The sequence below is a fragment of the Suncus etruscus genome, chromosome 18, assembly GCF_024139225.1.
Source record: "Suncus etruscus isolate mSunEtr1 chromosome 18, mSunEtr1.pri.cur, whole genome shotgun sequence".
NCBI lineage: Eukaryota > Metazoa > Chordata > Mammalia > Eulipotyphla > Soricidae > Suncus > Suncus etruscus.
The window spans coordinates 36,655,844-36,671,593 of NC_064865.1; the positions used below are offsets into that span (position 1 = coordinate 36,655,844).

General features: G+C 36.0%; 1 protein-coding gene across 1 annotated transcript; it reads right to left on the bottom strand.

Moving 5' to 3' along the window:
- Window positions 1-6,731: 6,731 nt before the first annotated feature.
- LOC125995706 (HLA class II histocompatibility antigen, DR beta 3 chain-like) lies at window positions 6,732-10,349 on the bottom strand. The gene is made up of 2 exons (XM_049764719.1): window positions 10,145-10,349; window positions 6,732-6,967 (listed from the first exon to the last, which is right to left on the bottom strand). Exons 1-2 carry the CDS (start codon window positions 10,347-10,349, stop codon window positions 6,732-6,734), a joined length of 441 nt encoding a protein of 146 aa, XP_049620676.1.
- Between the last annotated feature and the right edge of the window lie 5,401 nt (window positions 10,350-15,750).

The window sequence follows — 15,750 nt, forward strand, 5'->3', positions numbered from 1 at the left end:
GAATACCCAGGAATATGCCCCAAAATATATGGCCAAATAACATTTAACAAAGGTGCCAAGAATCTGAAATGGAACAAAGACAGTTTCTTAAACAAAACGTGTTGGAACAACTGGAATAACCAACTGTAAAAAATTAAAAATTGATCCATACTTCACACCTTACACAAAAAAACAACTCAAAATGGATTATAGTCCTGAATTTATAAAGGAAAAATAGGCAAAACACTTCAAGACTGATACCTCTAAAAAAGGTTTTGATGATAGAATGCCAGTGGCAAGAGCTATAGCATCAAACCTAAATGAATGGGATTACATCAAACTAAACAGTTTCTGTATGGTAAAAGAAAAACAGGCTAAAACTATAAAACAGCTAACAGAATAGGAAAAAAATGTTTGCACTCAACATATTAGATAAAAGGCTGAGAGCTAGCATATACAAAAATCTCTAAAATCAGAGAAATAACCATTATTTGGAAATAAACTTATAAATCTATTATTTGCTTTTAAAATATTATATTTGAAATGAATTTCTTATATAATAAAAAAAACCTACAGAGCCAGAGTACTGCAAGATAAGACTTGTCTAGCAGCAACCAACCAGGATTCAATCCTTGGCATCCCATCTGGTCTCCTGAGCCTGCCAAGATTAACCTGAACATCATAGGTGTGATCCCAAATGAAAAAGCATCTAACATCTACTCAACCAATTTAGTCACCTTTATCTAAAGGCAATATAAATTCCTGATTTTGTTGTTAAGTTTTGTTTTTCTTTTGTTTGCTTGTTTGTTTGTTTTGGTTTTTGGGTCACACCCGGCAGCGGGCAGGGGTTAATCCTGGCTCTGTGCTCAGAAATTGCTCCCAGAAGACTCGGGGGACCATATGGGATACCTGGATTCTAACCACCATCCTTCTGCATGCAAGGCAAATGCCTTATTTCCATGCTATCTCTCCAGCCTCTGTTGTTGTTAAGTTTTTAACCACACTGATTGGTGCTAAGAAGTACTTTTAATCCTGCTCTCAGGAGTTACTCCTGACAGTGCTAAGAGGTCAATGTGGGAACCAGGGAAACTGGGACCAACCCCACTTAGTCTCATGCAAGTCAAGCATCCTATGAGCTGTGCCATCACTCTGACACTACAACTTAACTTCTTTATGTTAATTAGGTTTTGTACACTAGATTATATACTTACTCATAATTATACTTTCCAAATTCTTAAAGTGTTCACAAAAACATTAATATACTTTGCTTGCTTTCCAGATATGTTTGGTAATTTTTCCAGGTCATTTAATTCTATCTATTTACCAAATTATTTATTCATTATTTTGAATTTGAATCACACCCAGTGATATGCATAGTACAATCCTATCTCTGTACTCGGGGATCATAGATGTTGCTGGAAATTGAACCCTCATTACTGACATGCAAGGCAAGTGCCTTACACTCAGTACTATCTCTACAACTCCTAGTTTAATTTCTTACTTAACCATATGAATATTCATCAATATTTAAAAGGTATAAAATCATAAAGTGAAACATTAAGATCTGTAATTGTAGTCTCTTCTAATATTTTTTTTTATTTTCTATAGAAAGAGAATGAGGAGAATGAGTATAGGGGCTAGAGAGAGGAACAAGTGGTAGGGTGTTTGCCTTGAATGTGCCTAACCTAGGATCAACTGCAGTTCTCCAGGTACCTGTATGATCCCCCAAGCTAGGGGCAATTTCTGAGCGCATAGCCAGAAATAATCCCTGAGTATCATGGGTGTGGCCCAAAAACCAAAATAAGAAAAAAAGAAAGAGAATGATTAGATAGATGATAGATAGATAGATAGATAGATAGATAGATAGATAGATAGATAGATAGATAGATAGATATTCAAGTGCACTTTTAATATTATTCCATGTTAGATTATTTTTCTTCCATTTGGGATGTATGTCAATGTCTTCATACACTCCATTTAGCTTTCAACATTTTTTCTAACTTTTATCATTTATTTCTCAGAAACTTGTTTTTTACATAATCTGGAAAACCTCAAAAATACAGCTTTTTTCACTAGAGTTATAGTGTTGTATTATATGGGTTTGAGACATAATTTTAGTGGATAATGCATCTCAACCAAAAAGTAAGCATGGCACATAATATTTCAAGATCAAGAAAAATTACAAAATCAGCATTACTTTAATGAAAAAATTATTAAAGTTTAAATATTTTTATTTAAAGCAACAGAAAAAAATAATAGAGGACATAAATTTAAATGTTCATATGCCCTATCCTTCCCTGTTACCAACATTTCTTTCTTTGATGTTATTTTACTTTATTTCATGATGTAAATGATTTGTGTCTTGGAGAAAGCAAACACGTACAATGCCAATGTGATCTATGTGTATTAAAAACTTACGTTTAGTCAGCAAAATATTCTTGACTAAACAGTGCACAAAGATCAAGATAATATGGGAATGAGCATTGGAGACTTCTAGAACAACATTTATAAAAATTTAGGCAGATAAGTGAAATTATCCTGTTGACCCTTGAATTTCCTTTTAGTTCAAATTCTTGAGACTATATGGAATAGATAGTTCTCATCATATATATACACTATATATATAGTACCAGGTTGAAAACAAAAAGGACCAGAAGTAGCTGAATATCAAATGAACACTCACAAGATTCCATATAAGGGCAAGAAGGTAAGTTATATATAAAGACATTTTCAAGTTCATAGGAAAAGGAAAACTATATCCTAAGAAAGCGTACCCTTGGAATTGAATACTAGCCAAGCATAAAAACTTTCATATGATAAAGAAGCAGGAACAGAGGTTCTTCCTTGAGCATCAACATCTTCAACTCAGCTCAGAAGTCCTGGAGAAGAAAGAAGAGCATTGTGTCCATACCTAATGCTCAAGTTAACTTTCTACATTTTCAAATGGTCTAATATTAAATCCCTACAGTAACTGAGGTGGGGGGGGTCATATTAGACTGCTCAAAACTACTTTACAAGCAGCCTTCTATTAAATAGAGAGCATACTTTAGTGTAAACTTGCCAATTATTTATCCAAAGTCAATCCTAATTCCTCTGCCTACCCTCTTATCACCGCTACTAACGTATTTGAGATAAACTGAGTACATCTCTAAAACAGGAGTCAAGAATGTTACCTGTGAGCTGAAGTCCCAAGTTTCCTAGAAGAAGAGGAAAATATACATACTAAATAATATGGTAGAAAATATGCTGACAAAAGAAAAAATGATTCCACATAACAGACCAATCATACTCCTGAGATTTATCAAACATCACAACCATCACCAAAAATGACAGGGTAGAAAAACAGAAACTATGAGCATACAAAACTTGAAGATTCACACGTAAATTTAAGGCAATTTCATAAATTTTAGTGTCTTTGCCTTAATTATCCCAGATTTATAAACTGAGATTTTCATGAATGTTAACAATTTTAACCCTTTCATCAAAAATGTTAATTGTTAAATTATTTGATATTTATTAAAGAATCATGATCTACAATGTTATTGATATATGAGTTTTAAGTATATAAAATTTCAACATTAACCCAACCACCAGTATCAACATACTATGTTTTAAAAAGAAGTGCCTTATTTTTAGTGTGATATCCAGTAAATTTGAGGTCAACCAGGTAAAGGAAGCTTTTTGAGGATCAAATGTACTCAAATTTGATAAGTGTAATCAAAATAATATGTAAACAAAAGGTAAGCAAAATAATATTATAAGCATAAAAATATATCATTGAATTTATTTTATACATAAAATAATATCTTAAATATTTAAATAGGAAAAATAAAATGTTTTTTCTTAGAAAAATCTAAGGGGGATATGTTATCTGAGTTATAATATTCATTACCTTTCTGATTTCTGTAGTTGATAAACAAGCCTATAACAAGGAAGACTAGACCCAGAATGAAGCCCCCAATTCCACTCAGCATTTTTCTCTGTGCTAATTCAGTCTGTGCTCCTAAGAGAAAATAATTTTAGTGATTTAACTCAAAATATAGTTCTGATCATTGAGATTCAAAGACTAGCTGCTTTGAAAAGAGAAGAAACTAATTGAAAAGATCTAGAATAGCTGGCCATTTCTAGAAAAGAAAATGAAAAAACATGACTTAGTAGTAACAATATTTAGGCATTAAACTCAATTTAGTATTAAAACTGTGACCTATTGGCACAACCACAGCTGATGATAAGAAGTCTGTGAATCAAGGAAATTTGCTTGTCTTACATGACAGATTTAACAAATGACAGAGCTGAGACTGCTCTACACTCATGTCAGAAAGTCGTTATATTATTAAACATCATATTGTGCTTTTTGTAAGACCATAATGAAAGCTCAAGCAGCAGTATCAGTATCAGAGTTGTCTCAGTCAGAAGCAGAGAACTTAAGACAAGCTCAAGAATAGCCATTTACTAGCATTAAGGAGTCAAATAATAAAAACCTGTCATCTACCCAAAAGAAACTGTCTTTAGAAGATAGGAATCTGTTTTCCCATGTGAGGCAGCAAAGAAGACGACAGTGAACATAACCTCTTTAGGATCCAGCACACAGCAAGCTGTCTCCACCCAATAAGGGTGGAGCCAGAGCAGCACAGCCACACACATCTTCTAGCCCATGAACCCCGCCACAACATGTAGTAAAATCTATATATGAGCATGGCAATAGGGAAACAATGCAGGACAACACCTTGCATAGAGAATGAAGACAACAGCTCTGATGATCCAAAAAGTATCAATCACCTAGTTAGCCCCTCAGATAAGGAGTTTAGAATAGAAATATGGAGATGTTCAGAGAACTCAAAGAAAGGATTGATCGAGTTGAACAGACCACACAACAATAGAAGTCAGAAAACTCTAAACTGTATAAGAGGACTGAAAAACTCAGCAAATGAAATGAAAACCTCAACGGAAAGTTACTCCAACAGGGTAACAGCAGCTGAGGACAGAGTCAGTGAGGTGGAAGATGAGAACACCATATAGCAGAAGACATTGGAAAAGAACCTTAAAGTAAATGATTAGACAATGGAAAAGATCTTCAAAGAATGTGAACAAATGAAAAGATTAATTTTTTGATGAATGCAACAGAAACAACGCAAGAATCATTGGTATCCCAGATACCCAGGAAAAAAATTCCCAGTAAGAAGCAACAGTCAAGGATATCATTACAGAGAAACTTCCAGAAATTAAGACTGCATGCAACACAATCCTGCATGCCTGAAGAATGCCAGTTAAAGGAGACCCAAAGTAAAACACCCCAAGACACATCCTAGTCACTGTGAAGAATTACACAGATAGGGATAGAATACCCAAAGCAGCAAGATCAAAAAGGGAAATTACATTCAAAGGAGCATCCTTAAGATTTACAACAGACCTGTCACAAGAAACATTCAAGGCCAGAGTGGTAGTAATGGGATATACTGACAAAACTCAACAAAATAAATCCTTCGCCTAGACAACTGCACACAGCCAGACTCACTTTCAGGTTTGAAGGAAGTATACATAGCTTCATGAAAAACCAGCAGCTCAGAAACTTTACAGACACAAAAGCAGCCTTAAAAGATAAACTGAAAGGTTTACTTTAAGATAAGAGAGGCCTAAAGACACACCAAACTTTCACACGAAGATATCTCTAAATCCCATGACAATTATCTCTCTCAACTTTAATAGGCCAATAATACACCAGTTAAGAGACTTAGTGGCAAAATGGATCAAAAAGCTGAATCCAATCTTCTGCTGCCTGAAAGAAATACACCTGAGTAATCAGAACAAGCACAGACTCAAAATCAATGTAGCAAGTAGACATCAGGAAAGAAAAAGGGGCTGATATAAATAGCTTAATGACACAGCTTATAAAATTAGAAAACTATTAACAAAATGAACCCAAAATAAGTAGACAGAAGAAAATAACATACCTTAGAGCAGAAATTTATGAAGTGGACACCCAAAAATAGATCTAAAAGGTCACAAAAGAAAAGTTTGGATCTTTAAAAAAATTACACAATATTGATAAACCACTAGCAAAATTCATAAAGAAGGAAGAGAGAGAAACTTAATAAACAGGATTAAAATGAAAAGGGAGAGATCATTACAAATAATACAGTGATCCAAAGGATAATCAGAGATTACATTGAAAAAATCTATGCCACAAAACATGAGATCCTGGAGGAAATGGGGGAAAAAAGAAAAGAAAAATAAGACATTGCAATAATGCCCAGAGACAATAAAGATGAGGGCCAGAAGGACCAGATCATGAGTGGTGAATACAATTAGAGAAATGACTACACTAAGAACTGCCATGACAATTTTGATGAGTGAGAGAAGAATGTCTGTTTCAAATGCATGCAGGAGATGGGAGAGGAGGGGGAAGGGGTGCATTGGTAGTGGGAATTTGCAAGGGTGTTGAGTGTTCTTTCTATGACTGAGATTCAACTACAAGCATGTTTGTAATCATGGTGCTAAAATAAAAAATAAAAAGAGAAGATAGGAATCTTTAGGCAATACCACATACATATTATTTCTAAACAATCAGATCAGAGTGTCAATCAGTAGAACCTGTGCTGAAGAAAAGTGGAATGGAACATGTATGTCGTGGAGAGAAGGAGATCTGAAATAAGGAAAGGCCCCTCCATAGTGTAGAAGACACTCTTAAGATCATAAAGCTGCTCACTCCATTCCACTGAAATGGGAATCATCATGCTTAGGTGCTCCACTAGTTAGACATAGATGTCTCCACTCTCAGGAACTGTTTCAAGCATCACCAGGGTCTGGAAGGTCCAGTCTCCATTAGGGATGAGTCCTGTGGCGATCACTCCGGCCTCCTGTTCTTGGCCATTCCTGAACCACCTGACTTCAATATGACCTGGATAGAAACCATTCACAGAGCAGACCAGGAGGTTGTGGTGGTTCAGAGTCTGAGTTTTTGCAGGAAACACGGTCACCAGGGGCTTAACTAGGAAGAAGAAGTAAGTAAGAAAAAAAAAAGCTCATTTTTGGAAGCTCTTTTACCTTTCTATATAAACAGGCACCAAGGTGGCACATCGTGATACAATGTCATGTAACTAACTGGCGCTAGAGGTAAGGTGTCTGCCTTGCCAACGCTAGCCTAGGACGGACCACAGTTCAGTCTACTGGCATCCCATATGGTCCCCCAAGCCAGGAGCGACTTCTGAGCGCATAGCCAGGAGGAACCTCTGAGTGTTACCGAGTGTGACCCAAAAATCAAAAAAAAAAAAAATCCTTATAGCCCAATTGATTTTAAATATGTGAGCATTTATGGTGTTTTTGTAATTAATGTGGAGTGTGGAGTTAGGCATTTAAATATTAAACAAATTCATTAAGCACTGTATTGATTAAGGTGTGATTACAGGAGCTACATAGTTTTAGAATGACTATGTCGTATTATTATCAAAACTTTAATATTTTTTAATATTCATCTTCATTTTCTATTATTAACACTATATTTACCTTTAAGAATAATGTGAGAAGTAATGGAAATGTGAAGTATAAAGCAAAAACTGAAATTCAGATTTTAAATTTTAATTGATATCGTCTCATATTCTTAATATGATACAAAGATGTATGAATATATGTCCACAATAAATGGTGGAATAAACTTTTTCTGGGGAAAAATCAAAACATTTAAAAAACCAATCAATTATGAACAGAATAAATATTTTTCAACATATTAGAGGCCATACATGTCAACCCCACAAATAGTATCATACTCAATTGTGAAAATTGAAAGATTCCCTTAAGATCAAAAAACAAAACAGAGATGTTCACTTTCACCATTAGTAATAGATTTGGAAATCCTCATTAGGTCAATAAGGCAAGAAAAAAATCAGAAATGCAAAATGAACAACAAGAATAAAAACTATCACTATTTGCAGAGAAAGCCCTTCAAAAATCATCTACAATAATTCATAAAATTGCAGTAATCTGGCAGGATGCAAGCCAATGCTAAAAAAACTATAAAGTTCCATATGCAATGGCTAAGCAAATAGAAAACAATCCCACTTACATTCTTATCATATTGTTTAAATTTTTTTAGGAGAAAGGCCTTTACACCTGACATATGTAATTAGTAAAATTAATTTTATAGACTTTTTATATTTTTGCTTTCAGTGCCCCACCCTGCAGTTTTAAGGGCTTTAGCCTCAGTCTGTGATCATGATTCCTGGTGGTGCTTGGGGAAACATGCACAGTACTGAGGATGGAATTGAGTTCTATTGTAAGCAAGAGAGGTGCCTTAATCCCTGTACTATCTTTCTATCCCAAAAGGCAAATTTTAAAGAGTATGAAGCAATGGGAAGATCTATTGTTATGATTTGGAATATAAATATTGTAAAAGTGCTCATCATATAGTGATTTACTTAGTCAACACAACCTCTACCAAAAAAACCCAATAGTGTTTTTAAAGACATAGATCAATTTTCTAACCATAAAATCTTTGAAATAAAAAAAAAATACTATCATAACACCCTACAAACTAGCAACTCAGAACCAGAAAGATATGCTCTCAGACTAGTAAAAATGGCAAATAAGAAAGTGGAAACAACAAGCATTAGTGAAGTATAGGAAATTAGGAATAGTGCAATTTTTATAGATAATGCTATGGAGATTAAGAATCAGATATAACATATTTCCATTGAAAAAAATTCTGCTTTATATCCTCAATAGAATATTATGCACACCTTAAAGTCGATTAAACCATTTAATTTGTGACAACATGGGTTAATCTTTAGTTAAATGTGCAAAGCAAGATTAATCAAGTCAAAAATAATTACAAATTAATTTGTATATATGACAATAAATAATGGTTCTTGCCTTACATATGACCGACCCTGTTTTAATTCCAGAACCATATTTTGTCTCCCCACCTACTTGCTAGAGTTAAACCCTGAGTTAAATGAGTCACAAAATGCTCTGACCACACACAGCTGGATATGGTTGCGAGAAAACAAATACAATAATAATAAATGAATAGCCAAAACCTTCTTTCAAATGTCATTTAAGAAACAATCAAAAGGATCTATGAAAACATACGATGGCTACCCAAAGGGGAGTGGAAAAAGAAAGGGATGGAGAAGCTTATTCTGGTCATGAAAATGGAAGTAAATACTGGTAGTGGCAGAAGGACATACACAGTTATCGATCTATACTCACAGTGTGTATACAGTATTACTAAATATATATTATCATATTCCATAAAACATGATGTATATTATAACCTATTATATGACAACATAAAACTACATAAAGTATACTTTCATACAAATTCTATATTTTAATCAGTTGAACTATATGAAATCATAGAAATTAATGATTGCAAGGAAACCATAGTTAAGTTTAAGTTTTTACAGTATAGATAAAATATAGAGGAATATTTATGAGTGTTAGCAGTAAATGAGATAGAAAAATAAAAATGTCCAAGATAGCTGCAATATAGCACAACTTAAATACAAACACAAAGAATGAAATAATAATAAAATGAGCCAAAAAAGGAAATACACAGATTTTTAGAAACAATAATATCAGAACTTGTGATTAATGTCAAAAAGTGCATGCAGTAGGAGGCAGGGGGAGTCTCACTGCCACACATGGCTCTAATAGTCATTATACTTTCTTTATATGGAACTAAACTTGTAAGAGAAAAGGAGAAATTATTTAGAAGATGCCTTTACGGTTTACTTACAATCAATCTGCACTAAAATAACATTCAAATAAGTAAGTAAATAGACAAGACTATGTGGAAAAACTGGCGTATCTCAGGAGAGATGCTGATCAGTGGCTCAGACCTAAATAGTTCTACATTGAGAAAAGTCCAGGTGATTCTGTTTTCAAAGGTTGATTCCCACAAGAGTCCTGAGGAGAAGGAAAGAGCAAGGAGTTATTGATTAAAAATAATCTTATGGCAGGTGGGGCACTTGACATGCATGTGATCCTCCCAGGTTCATCCCCAACACCATATATGAGTCTATCTCTTTTCTGTCTCTCTCCTATTTCTTCTGTCTCTTTTCTCTTTCCTCTCTTTGTCTCTCCTCTCTATCTTTCTCTTATCTCTCTCTGTCTCTGTCTCTCTCTCTTCCCACCTCTCTTTCCCTTCCTGATTCCCTCCCTCTCTCACCTATTTGCAGCTTGATCAAGATCGCTGTACCCTGGTAGTTATGCTTGCAGTATATGTTCACCGCGGAGCGCTGCTTCTCCAGGAGGTCCTTCCTTGACTTCAAGGACTTGAAAATCGGTCGCCCCCGCTCCTTCATCGCCTGGAACTCGCCCAGGTCGCTGTCGAAGCGCAAATGCTCAGCTCCGTTATAAAAGTATCTGTCCATAAACCGCACGCGCTCAGTCCCATTGGAGAAGTGACATTCGTGCTTTACCATATTCAAGAAATGCGTTATGGGGACAGGAAGGCTGTGTGAGGACAGGACCTGAAGACACGGCTCCCCCCACTGAGGAGCCCAGAGCCCCAACAATGGCTACAATGGCACATCCCTGACAGAGCACACACACCCCAACATTCCAAGCCCCAAGGGTTCAGCTTCCATTCACCTGCTGCCTGAGAGGCCCAGGAAAAGGGGGCAAGTCCTCAAATCTGCTTTTGAGACAGGCTTTGCCTCCTGCTGGGCCTGAGCACTGGAGGCCTGAGCTAAGGGTCCCCCATCAGCCCCTCCTGGAACACTGGGCTCAGGGAGGAGCACTCACTGCCCTCTTCTCATCCACCACTGGGCCTCCACTGGGGATTCCTAGGAGGGCTCAACAGAATTCCAGTCCAGCCTGAAGCTGAGTTAGGGAAAGCGATGAACAAAAGCCCCCCAAAATTACCATCACTTGTAAGGGACTGAGAAAAGCCAAGAGAAGGCTGAAGGGTTTGGGTATAGAGAATGACAGGATGATTTCAGTTACATGAGGGACCAGAGAATTGTTCCTCTGAGAAGTATGTAACATACCTGAGTTCCTCTGGATCAGTCACTTGCGTAGTTTCAAAATATACCATATATGCAACAGTTGCAATATATGACATATTTATTCTCAAAGGTATATATTTTTATTTATATTTAATTGCCCTGGGAACATTTCAAAATAAATTATAATGGGTCAAAAGTTATACAAATAAATAGGGGCTGCTGATAAATCTGGGAGAAATTGTTGAATCAGAGGCTAGAAATATAGGATGGATGACCTGGGTTCAAACCACAGCACCCCATATGCTCCCCCAAACCGTACCAGTATGGTATTGCTGGTGTTTAAACACAGTCAGACATGTACTATTGTACTATCTCACTAGTCTGCTTTTTTTAATGAGTTCAACATTCACCTTGTATCAGTGACTGGAGTTCATTATAGATAAACTGGACTGAGAAAACAAAAATATATTATTGCTAATATACAATTTTTTCATAATTATACCCCTAACATTCTTGTAAACAGTACTTCTGTTCATTTCTGTTGAATCTCCTGAACTTTTCTTCCATGAGGAGATGTAAAGGATCATTAGGCTTTATTCTTAGATCATTTTGCTAGGGCCTACAAATCCACTTTTCTAATGTTAGATGCTAGTGTTTATTAAAAGGAAATAGACCCTAACTATTTGTCATAGACAATTAGCTCTGGTCATGTTTGCGAATAAATTAACAACATTTTTAATTCGGATGTGTTATGTTCTTAAACCTGGGGGGAATACATATATCTGTAGTGGATTGAACATTTATTCACATGTAAGGATAAATTTAAGGTAAGGTTAAGAAAGAGAAAAAGCTTATTATGTTTTATCTCATTTCTTGAATACTTTTTAAATTTATTTTTTGGGGTGAGCACATCCAGTGAAGCTCAGGTGTTACTCCTGGCTATGCGCTCAGAAATCACTCCTAGCTTGGGGGACCATATGGGATGCCTGAGGATTGAACTTCGGTCCATCCTAAGTTAGCTGTGTGCAAGGCAAATGCCCTACCACTTGTGCCACTGCTCTGCCCCTCATTCCTTGAATATTTTTGTAGTTCTGAGAATCCTTGAAAATCTTAGAATCCATAATAAGTAGTGTGTAGTTTGTGAACTAATAGGAATTAACTTCAGACAAGATAGAGAGGACAGCATATAAAATTTTTTCTTTGCATGCAATTGACCTGGGTTCAATTCCCAGAAACCTGGTGATCACCTGAGTCCACCAGACATGATTTCTGAAAAGAAACCATGAAAATAGAGAAGCAATGGAAGTAGAGCTATCCATACATGGCTGTTTAAGAAAAGCAGGATCTCATGAATGTTTGTATAAAGTGTGGAGGCAAGATAGTTCATGGAAGTACCTGACTTGTTTATTAAAAGTAGCACTTTGGAATTTAAGCAACATCCATACTCTAAATTTCTCCCAAGATTTGTAATTTAAATAATATGAAATTGTTGACTCTTACCTATTTTGGCCCACAAAATTTCAGTTTCACATAACTTATACTCATTTTAATTTCTTCTTGTGGACTCAGATCAGTGAAAAGAAAGAGGTAGGAAAAATTAATGGTCTAGATAGGTCAAAAAATTAATAAAATTTTTTTTAAAGTTAGAGTTTTTTTGGGTTTTAGTTTTGGGGCCACAACCAGTGACTCTCAGAGGTTACTCTTTACTATGCCCACAGAAATCATCCCTGACTTGGGGGTCCCTATGGGATGCCAGGGGATTGAACTATGGTCTGTCCTAGGTTAACTGCGTGCAAGACAAACACTCTACCACTTATGCTACCATTCTGGCCCCAGAAATAAATTAATAAAAACATTGATCTGTGTCAGGCTTTTAGAAGACATTTTAAATGCATTAAGGCATCAAACAACACACAACAGATGACATTTTTAAGAATCACATAGAGTACAAAGGATCTCTGTTTCATTAGAGGGATTTTTAACACTAAGTCCAATTTTTACAAAACCCCCAGTGGAAGGATATAAGGTTTCAAAACATTAGGGTTTGTGGAAAAGGAGATAATAGCACAGAAGAATCTTCAAGGTACGTCTACTCATTTAAGAAGCACCAATATCGATCCAAAAACTACAGAGGCAGGGCTGGGCTCAGAATACTCCACATGCCAGGATTTCTGGGTGTCTTTGACTGGTATGTTGGGGGCTCTGGGCAGGACAGCTAGCCACAGTCCCCCTGAGCTGACCACTTAGTCCAGGGGATCGATATCCCCCCACACCAGGCAGGTCTTCAGGGCCACACCTGGTTAATCGGGCCCTGGGGGGAGGGAGGTGAGAAATTCCTCCCTATGCATCCAAAAACTACAGAATCGCGCCCCCGTGTGCACTTTAAGCATTAAGAGTATTCCTTATCCTTATGTTATGTTTTGCGTATCCAGAATGTTCATTTTGTATTCTGCCCTATCCCAGAACCCTACAAAGCTCTTTTTTACTCCTTAACTCTCTCATCCAAACATCACTAACCCACATTACTCTTTTTAACTTCAGTATTGCACAATCCTAATCACAGACCTAAGCCATGCATTGTGTGTAACAACCCTGAACAGTTTCAAAAGACATAAAATGGACATGTATGTCTTTAGAATATTTTGTTTTTCCCTCACAACTATAAGTCTTACTATTCTCTTATACAATGACGATTCTAACCACTTTTTATTTTCTCTTTATGAGCTGTTCAACAAGGAATTTTGGTGAAAGAGTCCCCCAGTTTAATGCTTATGATTGAACCATATCATGGGAATCAGTTGGACTTGTTCTTATGGCCCCCATATGCGCCAATAACACCACGTGGCATTGCTCCTTTTTTGCATAGGCACATTAAAATGGGAAAATACTATACATACAAATAAGATCCTATCTAATAGAGATTGGAACACTCAAATCTTGTAGTGCAAAGGGACCTTACACCCTGAACATTGACATAACGACCTGGCACAGACCTCAGAAGAAAGGGCATTTTCCATGAAACATCCAGGCTTGTCTATAACATCACCTGGAAGTAATCCTCTACCACGGAAGACCCTACACTGCTCAGACATCGACCTGCTCAAAAGAGACTTCCCTTAACACTGAGAAGACTTAACAACAACGACCTGCTTACAGGACAGGGCTCCCTGCATTGCCCTTTGATTTTGAGGTGAAAGGAGAGGACGCTCCACATCCTGACTTCAATGTAGGGTATGCAGATTCCAGGATCTTTAATACAGAAACATGATACCAACAACAGAGACTGTGTGAAAAATAAAAGTGTGTTGGGACTACAGACAATGTCTTGGATTGGACGATCTAGCTTGCCTGGAGCCTAGAGTTGGTCTTCTTCCAGGAAACTTCAGGGGTCGGATCTCTTTGTATTTAGGCCAAGGTTATTCCTTTCCATGTCCCTCATATTTTGGTGGGCCTATGCAAACAACAATTGCCACTCTAACACCATTTTTACTGTGCTCCTTTGACTCTAATCCTTAAAAAGAACCCACTTAAAATTTGAGGTTAACTTAAGCTAATATGCATGTACATGAAAATGTAGAAAAATTCTATGCCTGTAATATTTAAGGAGTTACGTAAGTTTTATGGCTTTAGATTGCCTTGTGTGCTGTTAAGAAATATTATAATGTGTTACAATCTGGGGACTTGAGGGACAAAGTAATTGTACATGGATTCTGTCTTATTTATCTTAATGTTCTTTGGCTGAAATTTCAAAGTTAAGGTATCAGCAAGGGGACTTCTGAGAATTATGTTATGGGTGATTGTTCTTCCACTGTAACTTTACCTTGTCCTCTTTCTTTGCATCTTTGTTCTCATAATGAAAAATTAAAAATTAAAAAAAAGAAGCACCAATATCAGACAAAATTCCAGGTATTCTAATAAAAATGTTTGTAATTCCTTTTGACATCATAAAATAATCAGAAACAGTCCCACTTTTAAGTAAAACTTTGCATAATAAAATAATTACTTTATAGTAGCTAATTTATGCTTTCCCATAAATAGAGCACAAACTATGCTTTCCCATAAACACAAAGATCTCACACCCTATTTACCCCTGACCTGATATATATCCCACTCACACCAGTATTAGGCACTAGAGGCTGATGGTTTCTGTCAGATACCAGACTGTGATATGTTTTCTATTCTGGTCATTGCTTCTACATGAACCCAACCCAGTCAAAACACTCCTTGGCTCTGAATGCCAATAGTTTTACTTTCAGTAAAAATGAATGTCTCTGAGGTGACTGTAGTTTTCTCCAGGAAATTTTATCTGTAAGATCCCTTACCTAGTGCTGAGCTCCAGTCAGTTTGTATATTATCTATTTTGATGCCTCACAGAACTTTACTCCTGGTCATCTTGCCTTCATGTTTTCAATCTTCTAGATTTTTATACCATATTGTCAAACTGCCAATATTTGTTGATTTTAATCTTGGGCTATAACTAGTAGTATTCAGAGTTACTCCTAATATTCACTTAAGAGTTTCTCCAGGCAAAATTTATAGCCATTAACAATCCCATTCATTATAATCCCTTTATATGAGAGAATCCACTCCCAGAGAAGCTTCTAGATCTGTGATCTGGAAAAATAGCTATATCAACTTATTAAAAGGAAGAAATCTTGCATCATGTTGAGATTTAAATTTACATTTTCTTCAGGATAATTTAATTTGAATAAATATTTTGTATTTGATTAGTTTTGGAATATTCTTCTATGTGAATATTCTCTATCTTTTGTCAGGTACATACCAATGTATTTAGTTATTGCACATGTTATGTAATAAGAAGATC

What these genes read in the sequence shown, in the direction of transcription:
- LOC125995706 (XM_049764719.1), bottom strand. Translation starts at nt 10,349, where the DNA reads ATGGACAGATACTTTTATAACGGAGCTGAGCATTTGCGCTTCGACAGC. An exon ending in CTTGATCAAGCTGCAAATAG is followed by an intron (nt 6,968 to 10,144) that starts GTGAGAGAGGGA and finishes TCTTCTTCCTAG; the next exon opens with TTAAGCCCCTGGTGACCGTG.